At 36.8% G+C, this 14480-nt stretch overlaps 1 protein-coding gene across 1 annotated transcript in view; it reads right to left on the bottom strand.

Annotated features, from left to right (window-relative positions):
* The window catches only part of LOC134794206 (uncharacterized), a 72291-nt gene that overhangs the window by 6753 nt on the left and 51058 nt on the right, over window positions 1–14480 (bottom strand). The window contains exons 2-3 of the mRNA XM_063765952.1: window positions 7570–7673; window positions 2217–2333 (exon numbers count right to left, since the gene is read on the bottom strand). Of these exons, the coding sequence (XP_063622022.1) occupies window positions 2217–2333; window positions 7570–7671 (219 nt within the window). The 5' untranslated portion in view covers window positions 7672–7673. The remainder of the gene's footprint in view (window positions 1–2216; window positions 2334–7569; window positions 7674–14480) is intronic.

Below are 14480 nucleotides of genomic sequence, written 5' to 3'. Positions count from 1 at the left end.
CCCTTAAACAGGTTGTGTATCTATAAGTACCACATAGCAAATGATTTTTTTTTGGCGAGCTGAGTAAATACAACGACCGCAAAATGTCATTGCCGTAAAGTCTATTAAGTGGGTTATATTGTAACGTAAAAAATGACAGGTGTCAAAACAAATTTCTTTGAAAATTTAGTTGTCAAGTTCAAATCGACAACAAATGGCAGTTTTTGTACGTTTCTCCCGCTGTATAAGTTCGCTACGCCGAAAAAAAGTACTGTAAGTATTTTGTTTTGTATTTTTATGGTAGAATATTAGATAATGTACGTGTAGTAAGTCATAATTTAACTTAGTTATTGTTTTCTGATAAAATATTCGATCTAAAAGTTTGTGGTTCGTATGAACCCTCTGCCCGTCTGGGGCACGTTCGAGTGGTTTATAAGTGGCCTCTGCCCTGCAAGGAGTTTACGTGACATTTAAGGGTAAGATTCATTACTATGAATGAACCCTCATAGTACAAAAATAATATATTTTCCTTTGATTTTTAAATTAAATATTTATTTAACGGTCAATCTTACGAGCCACGACATCCATGCGAACCAAGAAAGTGCTGGCAGTTAGTGCATTTTGTGACGCAAGTGTAAATGTGATGTGCACATGACTTGCCCTTAAAACTACTCTGTATGGCTAACAAGGCAGTGCCCATATGAGGACCACGTAGCACCATTGGTCACGAGCAGTGGGCATATAAAAACCACCGAGTTTTTTTTATTGAATTAGGGGTAATTAAAAATAATCAAGAAATTACTTTTCATTTTAAGCTATTACCTACCCGAATCAGTAATCAAAAGTAAAAAATGCGTCAGGCCTGTTTAAGGGTTAATTATGCCTATGTTAGTAATATTTATGGCTGCCTTTAAATACCGTAAAAGTATAAAACATTGCCCTTTACCATAACTTTGCCCACCGCGTCACAGTTCAATAAAAGCGAAATACCTAACTTAAAAGTAGTTACAGATACACTTTCTGAAGAAAGAAATCAGAAAGAGACTCACTGAAAAATGATACATGAGTTTTCTTACATCGTTATATTTAATATGCTCGAATTCAATGAAGGTACATAAAGGAGGCTTTGACATGATAACCATTAATATATTTTAATAACAATGGTAATAAGTAAAGTCGCTGAAGCAACGAGTTTTTTTAGAATGCGGTCACTTAGGCATCGTCTGGAGAAAGAAATTATTCTCAATTATATAGACATCGGGGCAACGGACTATACAGTTTGCTGGAGCGACACAGAGGGGACTGGTAAACTAAGCCTAGTCTCTACCAGTGCCCTGTTTATCAAAAGCTTATAACTTGTAATACAAGTGGAAGTCCCCTTCTAACAAAAGCTGTCAAAAAGAGACTTCCACTTGTATTACAAGTTACAAGCATTTGATAAACAGGGCACTGGCGGTTCATTTGCCAATTGATGTTCGTTTCGGTTCATTTACCATGCAGCCCGTGCATGGAAAACTCAACTGTACATGGTCACGACTTTCAGACACGATACAAAGACAAGAAGAAAAATATTTGCGACAAGAGATAACCTCGTGATCTTATTAACTATGCATAGCTACAGTCGGAACTCTCAGAATGACCTTCGGATTTTAGAAAGAGACATCGGGTATCGTATTGGCGGTAACACGCGAAGGTGATACTGCTGTTCTGGTTTCTTATTAACTCACAGTTGATAATACCAGTCACATATTTCAATTCATATGGTAAAATTATACATTTTATGTATGAAATTAAATATTTACCTACTAGTTATGGTGGTATTAACTACTCTATATAGTTTAAGGCTGAAAAGACGACTGCACTCTCTGGGTGTTGGATTGCAACTAAATCAGTAAGACACTGAATAATTTTACGGTTAAGACTCACTTGTTTCCCTTCTTCTTCTTGTTTGTTGTTTCCTTGTTTGTGTCACTTGTGTGTTGTTTCTTGTTTGAGTCTAAACCGTAAAATGATTCAATGTTAGTATGTCTCACAACAGTTTAAATTCAGTAAGACACTGTCATTTTCTATTACGCGATTACGTCCGTTTTTACCCGAAAAACGAAGGTCATTCTGAGAGTTAACGGACTTGTACCTACCTATTATTATTGTACATTCCAAATTTCATTTTGAACTTTTATGGAATCATTCAAAAACAAAACACTTGCTTTTGGAAATCATTAGTAAATAAGTCTTACCGATCCAGTACATCCGGGGAAGTGCAGGCAAATCGGGTCCTCGGGCCAATTCTTCGCAACATAAAAATGGAAGTCCCACACCTTGTTGTTTAGATATGTTTGAATCGTCTGATGAAACTGTGGACAGAAAACTCACTTGTTAATTGCAAGAATAGCATCGCTCGCAGACGTTTCTGCTTGTTAAAAATTAAAATTCAGTTGTATGTTTTTTTTTGCTGTCGCTATTTTAGATGAGATTTCATTTAACAAATTCTGTATTCTGTAACTAATAAATTTTCTCACCTTATTTCAAACAATATAAAAATTGCTTAACCAAAACTACATTCAGACTTCTTGAACTCTGTAATACTAATGTGCAACGCAGCCTAAAATTACTATCTAATTATGCAAATACTTGCAACGAAACAATGCCGTATAACATTTAGAGTAATAATTCTTTTACAAACCGTTAATTATAGAGTCCAAATTTTAATTAAATTCAAGGGCAAGAGTGTTTGAGATGATATCATAACATGTTTCTTACGAAATCGTTCATAATTAGACATCTAATGATATTCGGCAGGCTGATAACTCTATTTGAACTCGCTAGGTGCAAAAAATCTCGTCACGGATCGTTAAGATTCAGGATAACATCTTGACTAACACTGGACTATTAAATTTATTCATCTTCATATTCTACATATAAAAGATGGTAACAATACTCCGAAATCATTCGCATCTCATTCGAAGAAACAACAACATGTACTCTAAGGTAAAAACTATTTGAGAATTTCTTTCAGGATAAAGGCCTAAAATATTTAGATGAAAAGAACAACTGGTAATTTCATTAGAACTTAAAACAAACCGTCAGTTTGAAACAAGTCTAATCCAACTTTTATTAATCACTGTGCTTTTTTATTCCTATCTATAAAGATAATACAAAATCCTTTTACATTTTGAGATGGTACCTAGTTCAATAATGAATAATGGGTTCTTTGTTAACAGGTCGCCCTGATCACCTGCCTATTCGGCCTTACCCGTGCCAGTGGTAAAGCTGCACTTGGACTTCCTGGCACTACCTTGGCAGGTCTTGGCTACGCCGGTGGCAACGCTCTGGGCCATGGTAACCTGGGCGGCAACGGCCTAGTATCAGAATACAAGTATAGCATCTCTCATCCTCCCTCCGCAAATGCCCATGGCATCAACGGATACAACGCGGGTCTTGGCTATGGAGCTGGTCTTCGCGGACTTGGTCATGGCTCCGGACTTGGTTATGGAGCTGGACTTGGCCATGGAGCAGGCCTTGGCTACAGCAACGGACTTGGATATGGCGCTGGTTTAGCCCATGGAGCTGGTCTTGGCTACGGCAACGGTCTTGGATATGGCAACGGATTGGGCTACAGCAACGGTCTCGGCTATGGCGCTGGGCTAAGCCATGGCGCTGGTTATGGAACTGGTCTTGGTTACGCCGGTCGCAACTCAGCTCTTGGCCGTAACGGCGCTGTAGTATCAGAGTACCAGGTCAGCGTCACTCATCCTCCCACCGTGAATGCCCATGGCGCCAACGGCGCGTATGGCGCCGGCTACGGTAATGGCGCTTATGGCGCTGGTGCTTATGTTGCTGGTGCCTACGGCGCTGGTGCCTATGGCGCTGGTGCTTACGGCCCTGGTGCCTACGGTGCTGGTGCCCACGGCGCTGGTGCCTACGGTAATCCTGCCTACAATCAGGGCTCCTACAAAATCGACGCTTACGGTGCCAACTATGCCAACGCCGGTTGGTAAAAACTACCTCAACGACATAAGTGATATTTTGTGATATTATAAATTTGTGATAATGTGAATTTGTGATTTGTGATATTTTGTAGTAAAATTCAATAAATCATTTTGTAAATTACTTGTATTTCAATGTTTTTACAAACGCGTAATACAAGTTTTCTAGAGCGCTAGAGCTCTAGGTAGGTATAATAAAAGGCAATCTTATTTTCAGGTAAAACTACTGTAGTGGAATATTTCTAAAATCACATTTATAACGTAGTGACACCAGACCGCACCTGTACTGCCTGTAGTCCATGTATTTATGCTAAAAAGTGTAGGTAGTACATATTTTGTACTCTGAATAGGCACCTAACTGCTCTGCGATTATCGCAGTAGAGGGGCAGAATTTGCTTTATAAATGCAGGAGACAGGGGAAATCCCTTATTGCCACATGCCCGAAGCCATAGGAACTATCTTTACCTACATACGTAAATCGGTATTCCAGATTTCAAATGTGTTCCCACTCCCCAGTTTAGACAGCCAGCCGCCTGGAAAAATCGATGCTTAACCTTAATAACTGGAGTTGCCTTTAAGAGCTTACCCCTCTGCCGAAAACCTTGAACAATCGTGCAAACTTTTGTATGGACTGACGTTTATCTGACATGGCTATTTGCACGTTACGTACAAAATAGTCATGGTCTAATAAAACATGGTCTTCCATTCCCAGAGTGACACGGGCCTACGTCACAATAACATTGCCACTTTATTTCAACATAACATGTTACATGGGTACATTATACATATGGTTAATAAGTTAAAATATTTCTTTATAATTTTATAATTTTCATTTATATGTATTTTAGCTTAAATTTTACAATAACACGTCATTTTTAATTACTCGTTAGCAATATCTTCCGATTCACGAAAGAAATTTCAGACTTTCGGGTAATTCTGTTTATACTACTGGCAACACAGGATAGCGCTGTGCACATTTGACAATTCGGATCTAGATAACTTTATGCCCTGACCGTCATCCTTATCGAACGCGTGTTAATTGTTATTTCCTTCTCGCTCAGTGTCAGCAGTCGCAGTGTTTTCCAAACTTTTCACGCCGTAAGCTTGGTAATTAATGTGTAACTCTGAATTAGTTTTTCAAACGTTTGTCTTGTATAGATAAATAAAGTTGAATTTAATACATTAGATTTGTTTTATTTTACTATGTTTCTACATGAATAACTTAAATTTATTAACTTAATGCCGTTAAAATAATTTTCACCGTTGGTTAAAATTCTCCCACATTTCAAAGTTTGAGAACCTGTAAACAGCATGATGACGTAGGCGCGTGTCAGTTAGGTCATACGCGAATCTCGGAATGGAGTACCAGGCGGAGTATATGATTATACCATGAAAATAGTCATACATTTGACGTGCCCCTACCCCGCTAAGATCGGCAGACTGTTTTGTACAGAAAATGACAGACAAGGCGTCTCCAGTTACTAAATGCTCTAAGATGTTAACAAAATAAGCGGCTATTCCGACGTTTTGGTCGGCAGGCCTGTCATTTCAATACATTAATTTGCATAAAAAGTAAATTAGTGATCGTCTGATCGTATTTTTAATTAGTGATCTATATTTCAGTTTGATTAATGGATGAACTTTACTCGAAAACCTAAACATGCTTTTTAAAGAATAGATATTCTATCAAATGTAATTTTGACGCATTTAACGGTATTTATTTAAAGTAGCTAAGGCGGGGTAAATGAATGCATCAATCAGTATTAGATCTCGGATACAGTAACTATTTAATTACGTCACAATATCATTATACGATTGTTTTTCCTTAAATATGAGAAAAAAAATCAGGCATATGAGCTGCATAATATACAATGCCCGTTGTTACAGTTTTTTTTTTTTCAATATTTTGAATTACTATTCTAAACTAATATTCCCTGAGGAAATTATTTGGTTCAAACTACCCAGAATACTTTTCCTTTGACGTACAGCAATTAACATTCAGTACACAGTGCTTCTATTGAGAAAACTTTTTTGTTAACCCGATTCCGGCCTCACCTCACTTCGGCAAAGAGATCAACAGATAAACTACTTACAGCATAAGTCACAGACAATAAGGCCGAAGGCTAAACAGGACAGAAATAATTAATGTCTGCCTATTTATAAGACATTTAGATTAAACAAGGCTCTTGGAATGCGAAATTACATTCCTTCTAAGGAGTTGAGCGTGGAAGACAAAGATAGAACTTTGGACTATTACTGAAAAGGCTCGTTGGAATCAAATGAATAGAATTAGAATATTTTTTACAGCTTCCAGACATTGATGGTAGTAAAAGATGCCTTTACCAACTATTTTTGGACAGTGTTTTTCAAATAGTCAGTAAAGTGCGAAGGTACCTGTAAAATTTCGAATACTTTGCGCGTTAAAAGTATAACTATTCGTCGTTAAAAGTATAAAGATATAAAATCTTCGACGTGAGAAAGACATTGCAATTGGTTTCAAAATTAAAACTACTTTTTTCCCTCCAGTCATGGACAGTATGACGCCATTTCTTTTGCAACAAACAGAAATAAATGAAACGTCAAACATAGGGATTGCAATCCGGTCTGGTTTTGAATCCGGCCGGATCCGGCCGGATTTTGGCCTCAATCCGGCGGATCCGGCCGAACCCGGCCGGATTGGTATTGCGGATAAAAAATTCATCAAGTGATCAAATTGATCATGATTTTATGATGTTTTTTAGCGTTAATAGGTATGCGAAGTTAAGGATATTTTTTAATAACGGCTGTTTTAAGTTTCAAAAATCAACGTTTTTATTACTTTACCACTAAGTCTTAACCACTAACCACTAAGTTTTGACGGTCAGACCGGTCGTCAAATGTCAACATATGTATATTCCTCTAATTACTTTTAATTCGACATTTAACTTAACTGCTGAAGTGCTGAATGAAGTTTTATAAATATTTATTCATTATATGTTAAATGCAGGTAACACGTATTGCGAGTATAATTGGGCTATGATGGTTTGTACAAATTAAAACGAAAGAACATGTACATTCAATTACAATGTAACAAAACAATAAATTAAATATAAACCAATCCAGTAGGTACTTACGGTGCACGGAAATGTCAACGCTACGACGACATATATTTCGTCGGCTAGAAGACGGGCGTCAACTAACAAACTAGTTGTTGTGTTGCTGTTTGCGATCGAGAAAATTCGAATATTGGCGAGAACTTTGAAATTTTAACAGTGTTTTAAGCTTTGATTCCCTTTACAGGATCCGAGACCGGATCCGGTGAATTTTTCCGGATCCGGTAACTTGAAAAATGTGCCGGATCCGGCCGGATTACCGGATCCGCCGGACCGGATTGCAATCCCTAGACAAACATAAGAAGCTCTATTACTATTGTTTAAATGTTTAAAAACTGATATTAAATATGTACCTACTATACTCATATTTTGTCAGAGTGGCAAATTAGAATTTTATCACCGCTCTGTCTCGCCTTGTTTCCGCCCTCCTCAAAATGGTCCAAAACCATCTTAATACTTAAAATGCGAATGCTTAGCTGAGTACGTAATTAAGAATTAATTAAAATATATACCTTAAGAGATTCAGGCATATACTGCACTAGAACATCGCCAACCGCCGGGAGCTCTTCTTCCGTTACCAATCGAAAGTTCTTCCCCTCGGGCGCGATTTCCATCTCTGCAACAAATATTGTCATAAATATCTCTTTCACTGCAAATACTGGTAAGGATTCGTGGAACATTGCTGAAACCTTTTTGGTGTAAAGGTTGTTTAATGTTTATTTCGTTGTGTTTTGTTATCTTCCAAAAATACAAACTTGCTGATGTAATGTCGACATGACTGTCTGGCCATTTGTAAACCTTATGGCGACGAGATAAGATTCAGTTAAGAGTGTTACAGGACACTTTTACAATCAGCAAATATAGTTTAACAGAGAATACTTGATAAATGACAAGTATTTATTTATCCAAGAAGCTACTTATTTCTGCTGCTAACTTGAAGTCCTACGACGGAGGTAAACTCTGAATTGGAATCCTTAAGGAAAGCAAAATATCGTCGGTTGGAGCAAGCTCAGGTATGAAACTCGATGGCCTCATGACATGGTCGAATCACGGTAAGTGTCACTTCATGTAAGAGGTATGAAAAGATGGTGGAAATTAAATGTAACCACAGAAGTACCTATATTCTGATACTGGCGCACTGTGAGTAACGATCCGTGAAAGCTAGAGAATTTTCTGTCTCGTTATTTTCTGTTAGTACCTACCTACACACATCGTTTCCATAACATATAAAACTTAAATTAATACAGCTCTCTCAGCAAATACCGTAAAATGGGGTCAGTAGATGCAAAACTGACATTCAAACCTTGATAACATTTTATTTTTACATATGCAAACTCAATGGTGTATATAATAAGTGTTCCGGACGTTTGTATTAAAATACAAACGTCCGGAACACTTATTATTTTAGTTTTTATTTTATTTTGGGTAGTTCCATTTCATAACTTTGACGATAAACAGGAAATCCTACCTCACCCCGTAGTCCCTCGTATTTGGGGTGAGTTGGGTTTTCATACAAAGGTGATTTTGAAAGATTGTTGGATCGATTTTTTTTTATTATGAGTATTACTATAGCTCCATTTTAAATTAGAATACATTATTTTTGTAGCAGTAGCCTTAAAATCCCATCTCACCCCCTTTCATCCCTTCTCTCCCCATTCATAGCCCAACTCTCCCCGCGAACCCTACTCACCCCATTTTACGGTATTACGTCATGTACCAGATAGGCAATCGACTTTATAGGGGTCTAAACTGAATCGGTTCTGCGATAAGCGATAACACTCGGAAGGGATGAAATCCCTCAAGAAATCTTATAAGGCTGTCTGGGCTATAACATAAATACATACCTACCTATATTACAGATTGTAAAAATATATATACCCTAACCGTTGTTAATAAAATCTTTTACATGTTTTTTCCAGTCAAATTAGATCCATAAAAAGCTTTTGAAGAATTAAAATGATTCCCAGCAAGCTGGAAATCATTTTAATACTTTCATTTGGTCCTAAATGCGTATAATCCGAGTTTGCTCCATCCCAGGAGGTGTGGATAAATTTTGGAAACCTTGGGAGATACATTTTACCTTGGATTGACAAAACCACTCGATGTAGAAGGAACCAACCATCAATTAAAATGTCACTACCAGAAAGGTTGTTATGAATCAGACCCCGGGTGAAAAAAAAAATCAAAGTAGCGACCATTTTATACAATCTTTACTACGAATTCATATTAAGGTACCTTTCGGAAGTTTCGGATCCTCAGATGTAAATTTTTATCATAATGAGAGCAAATTTTCCGTCGGACGTACCGTTTTTGAACTAACGGAAAAAGAGTAAAAAAATTCCACATCTCCTGGAATCGAGCAAACTCGGATTACATAATTTAGATCCGAAAAAAGGTATACACATGCAAGTCAAAGTCGTCTTGTAATACATAGAATAAATGCGTCTTCCTTAGAACTTAATGAAATCACAATACGTTCTGTGTTCTGTTTACTGTAACCGTAGACAGCGAGAAAAGAGAAATAACATCGTTTCGCGACTCATTAAGGTAAGTTAATCCGTGTTCTCGGAAGCTGTTAATTAAGCAGAAAATAACTTAATTCACTCTTAATTAAATTCATACGTCAAGTCTCGGTGTCTTGGAAAATAATTATGTTATATTTTATGCGTGTTTATATATTTTTTCGGCGGAGGAATGAGATGAATTATATTCACTGAAAGCTATTAAAGAAGGAAGTTCGAGAAAATGTTTTAAATACACCATAATTTTTTAACATTTTTCAATGAATATTTAATACCTTTAAAATTATATTTAATGTTACGCAATCGCTTTTTCACGCCGCGCGCGTTTCCGAAAATGAGGCGCGGAGGGCTGTGTTCAGCGCTTCAGCGTTGAATAAAAAGTATAAATAATGGAGATACAGTTCTGCAAGTATGGAATGTGTTATTGCAAATATCCTCCTCTTATATAATATTAATTTTGGTTTCTTAATTAATACTTTTTGAGATATTGGGGAAATAACTTTTTCCCCCCCTTTTTTTGTTTATAACTTTTTATATTTTTTGTGTGCTAATACATTTTTCTAGGCATCAATCCGAATCTAATGAGGTATCACACGTATTTTTAGGAGTATAGTATCTCTATTTTTCACCGCTTTCAGTTTCTCGAGTAGTCTTGTACAAAAAAGCTTTTTTAACGGATTTTTCATTGTAAACGAGTCCGGAGGTCACGTTATGCTGGTCAGCAAAAAATTCGATGCAGCAGTGTTAACGTCCCAAAAGGAATACGTGACCACATGAAAAGCTCGGCAAGCTTCAAAAAGGTCAGATTTTATATTTATATTAAATTAAAATTTCTAGGAAGGTTATTGGTTTAAATTTAATTTTCGATGCAGCAGTGTTAGCGTCCCAAAAGGAATACGTGACCACATGAAAAGCTCAGTAAGCTTCAAAAAGGTCAGATTTTCTATTTATATTAAATTAACAATTCTAGTAAGTTTATTGGTTTTTTTTTATTTTCAAGACGAGGGTCAAAACGTCGCTTACAGCTTAGGCGGTTGATGAGAATTTATGGTTGAAATGAAAATCTGGTTGAAGGTTTGACTGCGACTGATTTTAAGTTCAATATAAGTTCACCGTTTTCTTGTTTAACGCATAATTAACGCATGTTAATTTGAGGTTTAAGAATTAGATTTTAATCTGTCCGCTTGAGTTACTTAATAAACAAAAGTGAAACCAAACTTGTTTGCGCGACGACGTGATAATTGGATTGAATTAAAAAATTGTGTAATAAATTGATTTTGATTACGTAAGCAATGTAGCTGTTAGAACAAGTAGAGGGTGGTAAATTACACAGAGGGTAGAAAAACGCCTCGTTACTGTTCTAACAAATGTATACTACACGTAAACAAATAACCCTAATCCCCTATTATAACCATCATATTAGCGTGTCACACTAATGACCGAGGGAAATAGTTTACCCATGATTATATTAATTTGCACCTAATTGTATCACGTTAGCACATGCACTCGGTCAAGGTCATACTTGCCGCATGCACGCAATGCAACTCTAGCCTAGTCAGGCTATAACGCTGTAAACATACTCGGCAGTGCGGCTACAACGCTGTCGGCCCGATTCGAACTTTAACATACGTCAATTAATAGATCTAGAAACGATATGGATAATATGGATTAGATGTGTCAGTGTCAGAAGTGACGTTTTTGTTTGAAGAAACGTCACATTTGACACTGACATATCTAATCCATATCGTTTCTAGATCTATTAACTGACGTATCTTAAAGTTCGAATCGGGCAGTGTAGGTTTGGCATCATTCCAAGGTCCTTTAATGGGAATGTTATGTAGCCAACTAGCCTACAGTTTTCTGAAGATAACTTTAAAATGTTTTACAGCAATCATGAAATCAGTTTTACGAAAATACATGGAAGGAACTTGTTTGATCTTGGACAAATATTTTTATGCGCCTTAAGTGATTATAAATTATAAAAAATCGTGTATAAAGGAGGGAAATAGATCGCAATGTGACGTCACGCTATAAAAAATGGTTTTAAAGTGTCATTCTATGGAGCTTGCTAACTATGTAAACAAACCGCCATATTGAAATTGTCAAAAATGATGAATTTACTAGTGACTTTTGTTTACATAGTTAGCAAGTTCCATAGAATGACACTTTAATATCGTCATGAATGATAATATGACTTGTAATTAAAATAGAATAGAATGGAATAAAATAAAAATACGTAGGATTTTTAGGGTATTCTCGGAATTTCCATTACTTAATTAATTAATTTAATTTGACAATCAGTGAAGAATAATTAGGTCTGTTTTCGATACGTTTTCCTCTAAGACATTGGTTCCCAAAGTTGACTGGGCTCCGACCCACCTAACAAATACTGCCAAATTCGGGACCCACCAGTTTCGCGACCCATAGTTTGGGAAATGATGCTCTAAGAACAATAATACACAACTGTTGAATCTGAGACAGTAAATTGAATGTGCGTTAATATGAACTACATAAATGTATTGTTTAACTTCGTATAAAATATAACCCCTAACTAACCAATAATTTAACCCCAATCGTAACCTAGCAACTGCACAGCTAACCACAGAGATGTTGTCTATGCAAATTCCGCACGTGTATTACAACAACGTGCCGTTCAAGGTCGCCAGTGCACGCTGTCACGACCACTCAAATGCAGCCATTTTATGATAATAAATATCAGTGGCGGTACTTCCATACAAGCCCAAAAGCCGGGCTTGCCTTAGTTGCCTTACCGAAATTACGTAGTGATAAGATCACTACGTAATTTCGGTAAGGCAACTAAGGTAAGATAATCAATATAGATTATTTTTTAAACCGCGCGCCAAATGAACTCTTACTATTAAATTCAAGCCACAGGCGCGCGGAGCGCGGCGCCAGCGTGTTGCAAATTTTTGCCGTGGTGGCGCCTCGTCCGCGCGAAAGAAATCAGGCGTAGGATGTTCTAGCTATCCTGCTCGCACTCGTCGGCTTGCAGCCGGGCTTGCTTTTTCGTCTCGCTCTAGGCGCTCTTAGCCTACAAACCGCCATAGAACGATGTAACTATTTGTTGGTATGTATAGCAATTTTATAAGGCGATTTAAGCCTGGCTTTTGGTGTGAAGTTAGCTGCATAAGTTCGCACGGGCACGCGTTTACAGTGTATTATTAATTTATTATTTAGTCGAGTCGAAAGTAACGAAAGCTCAATTTATTTAAGTGAATTTGAATTATAAGTAGTGAATGTGGATTTGTTCGTTTGTTGTGACGTTTATAAGTGTCAACAATTGATGAAGTTGTTCCTTGTGACGGTATGAGATGCGTCCACGTATTACTCAACGAAGGCAAGCTAAAATCGTTAAACTTTGTAGAAAAACGGGATATCATGTCCGCGCCAAAACCAACACCCGACTTGTGTATTCTCAGATAAGTCAGTCGCATTAAGAGAAAATTTTGTACGGCCGTTTACAAAACACAAGGATTGTTGGTTTACTCCAATTAAGGCGTAATTAGAGTGACAGAGAAAGAAGCATGCAATTTGCAAACATCTGTGTTCGCGATAGGCCCTCTGATTGATATGTTTGTAAAATTCTATCTAGTAGTTATAGTAGTACCTAGTATGCCCTGTGCGCTATGATAGCTCGCCGCGATACGCTAGCAAATTCATGAGTCCAAAGAGTGAGATTGGATATTTATTACGAAAACATATCTTTCGGCTTGCGTTACTCCGAAACCCTAGGCACGCCACTGATAAACATGAGCTTTTATATTATGCAAGTTTATGGGCTCAGGTTGAGGACGGGTTGGTTGTTTTGATTATGCAAATGCAATTTTATATGAGTTATTTGACTACTAGTAAAGTTGTTAACATGCATTATGTGTACATATCGCTAAAAAACGTTACTTTAGGTTTTTCGAAAGGAAATAAATAAGTTTTTGTCAAAAATCTCATTTTTGGTACAAGCTGACTGCACTTTTTTACCACAGGCAACTAACACTCATCGAGACAATTCTAAAAACCTAAAACACAATTAGTTTGTGTTTTATTCATCACAGATTTCCTATGGCCACCTCCTGTCTCCATCATCAGATCAGCACGATGGTACCATAATATCGCATTGTCACCCGATTTCATATGTATGCAAATTTTCAGCTTAATCTAAAATCGGGAAGTGGGTAAAATTTAGTTTCCAAGATTCGACCCACACTAACTAACATACTACAGAGCAAGTTAAAAAAAAAAGCTTGTAAAAAACCGAAGTTTTGGTCTGCTGGTGTGATTTTATGCCAAGTTATCGAATATCAGACCAGAAATCGGTACTTAGAACACTAACATGAGTAAATAATGTACATACTTAGATTCAGACCGAGAAAAGTCTGCAGCGATTTTGATAGCCCACGCAGTGCAAATGTCATTTTAAACGTCCAACTTCTATGAAATTATTAAATAACACTTGCATTGCGTGGGCTATCAAAATCGCTGCAGACTTTTCTTGGTCTAACTCTAGTACAATCAGGTGGAATTAAAACTAAAATTTGGTATTAGAAAATATCTAAATCCTTCTATTAGGATTTTAGTCGTGCTAGTACTAGAAAAAATACTACTTATGTTATCCCTCCAGTTGATCTTTTACTCCATTTAATTGGGGCAACAATAATTCCAACACTTATTGGTGTAACAAGATACAAGCTTCCAATTAAAACTCTCATTCAAAATTCATATCAATAGCATTAATTCGTATCGGTCAAACCAATTTGTCAGTCAGTAAGAACCAGGAAAACTATACTCATCCTTTTCTTTTGTGTGCTAGTACCAGTGTAAGACAAAGATAGTATGATTCTCTCTGTCTATGATTGAAATGAGAAACTATACGGCGTTTTCGTTCA

The sequence above is a fragment of the Cydia splendana genome, chromosome 10, assembly GCF_910591565.1.
Source record: "Cydia splendana chromosome 10, ilCydSple1.2, whole genome shotgun sequence".
Lineage (NCBI taxonomy): Eukaryota > Metazoa > Arthropoda > Insecta > Lepidoptera > Tortricidae > Cydia > Cydia splendana.
The sequence above is the reverse complement of the archived record's forward strand: the minus strand, read 5'-3'. Positions and strand labels throughout refer to the sequence as shown.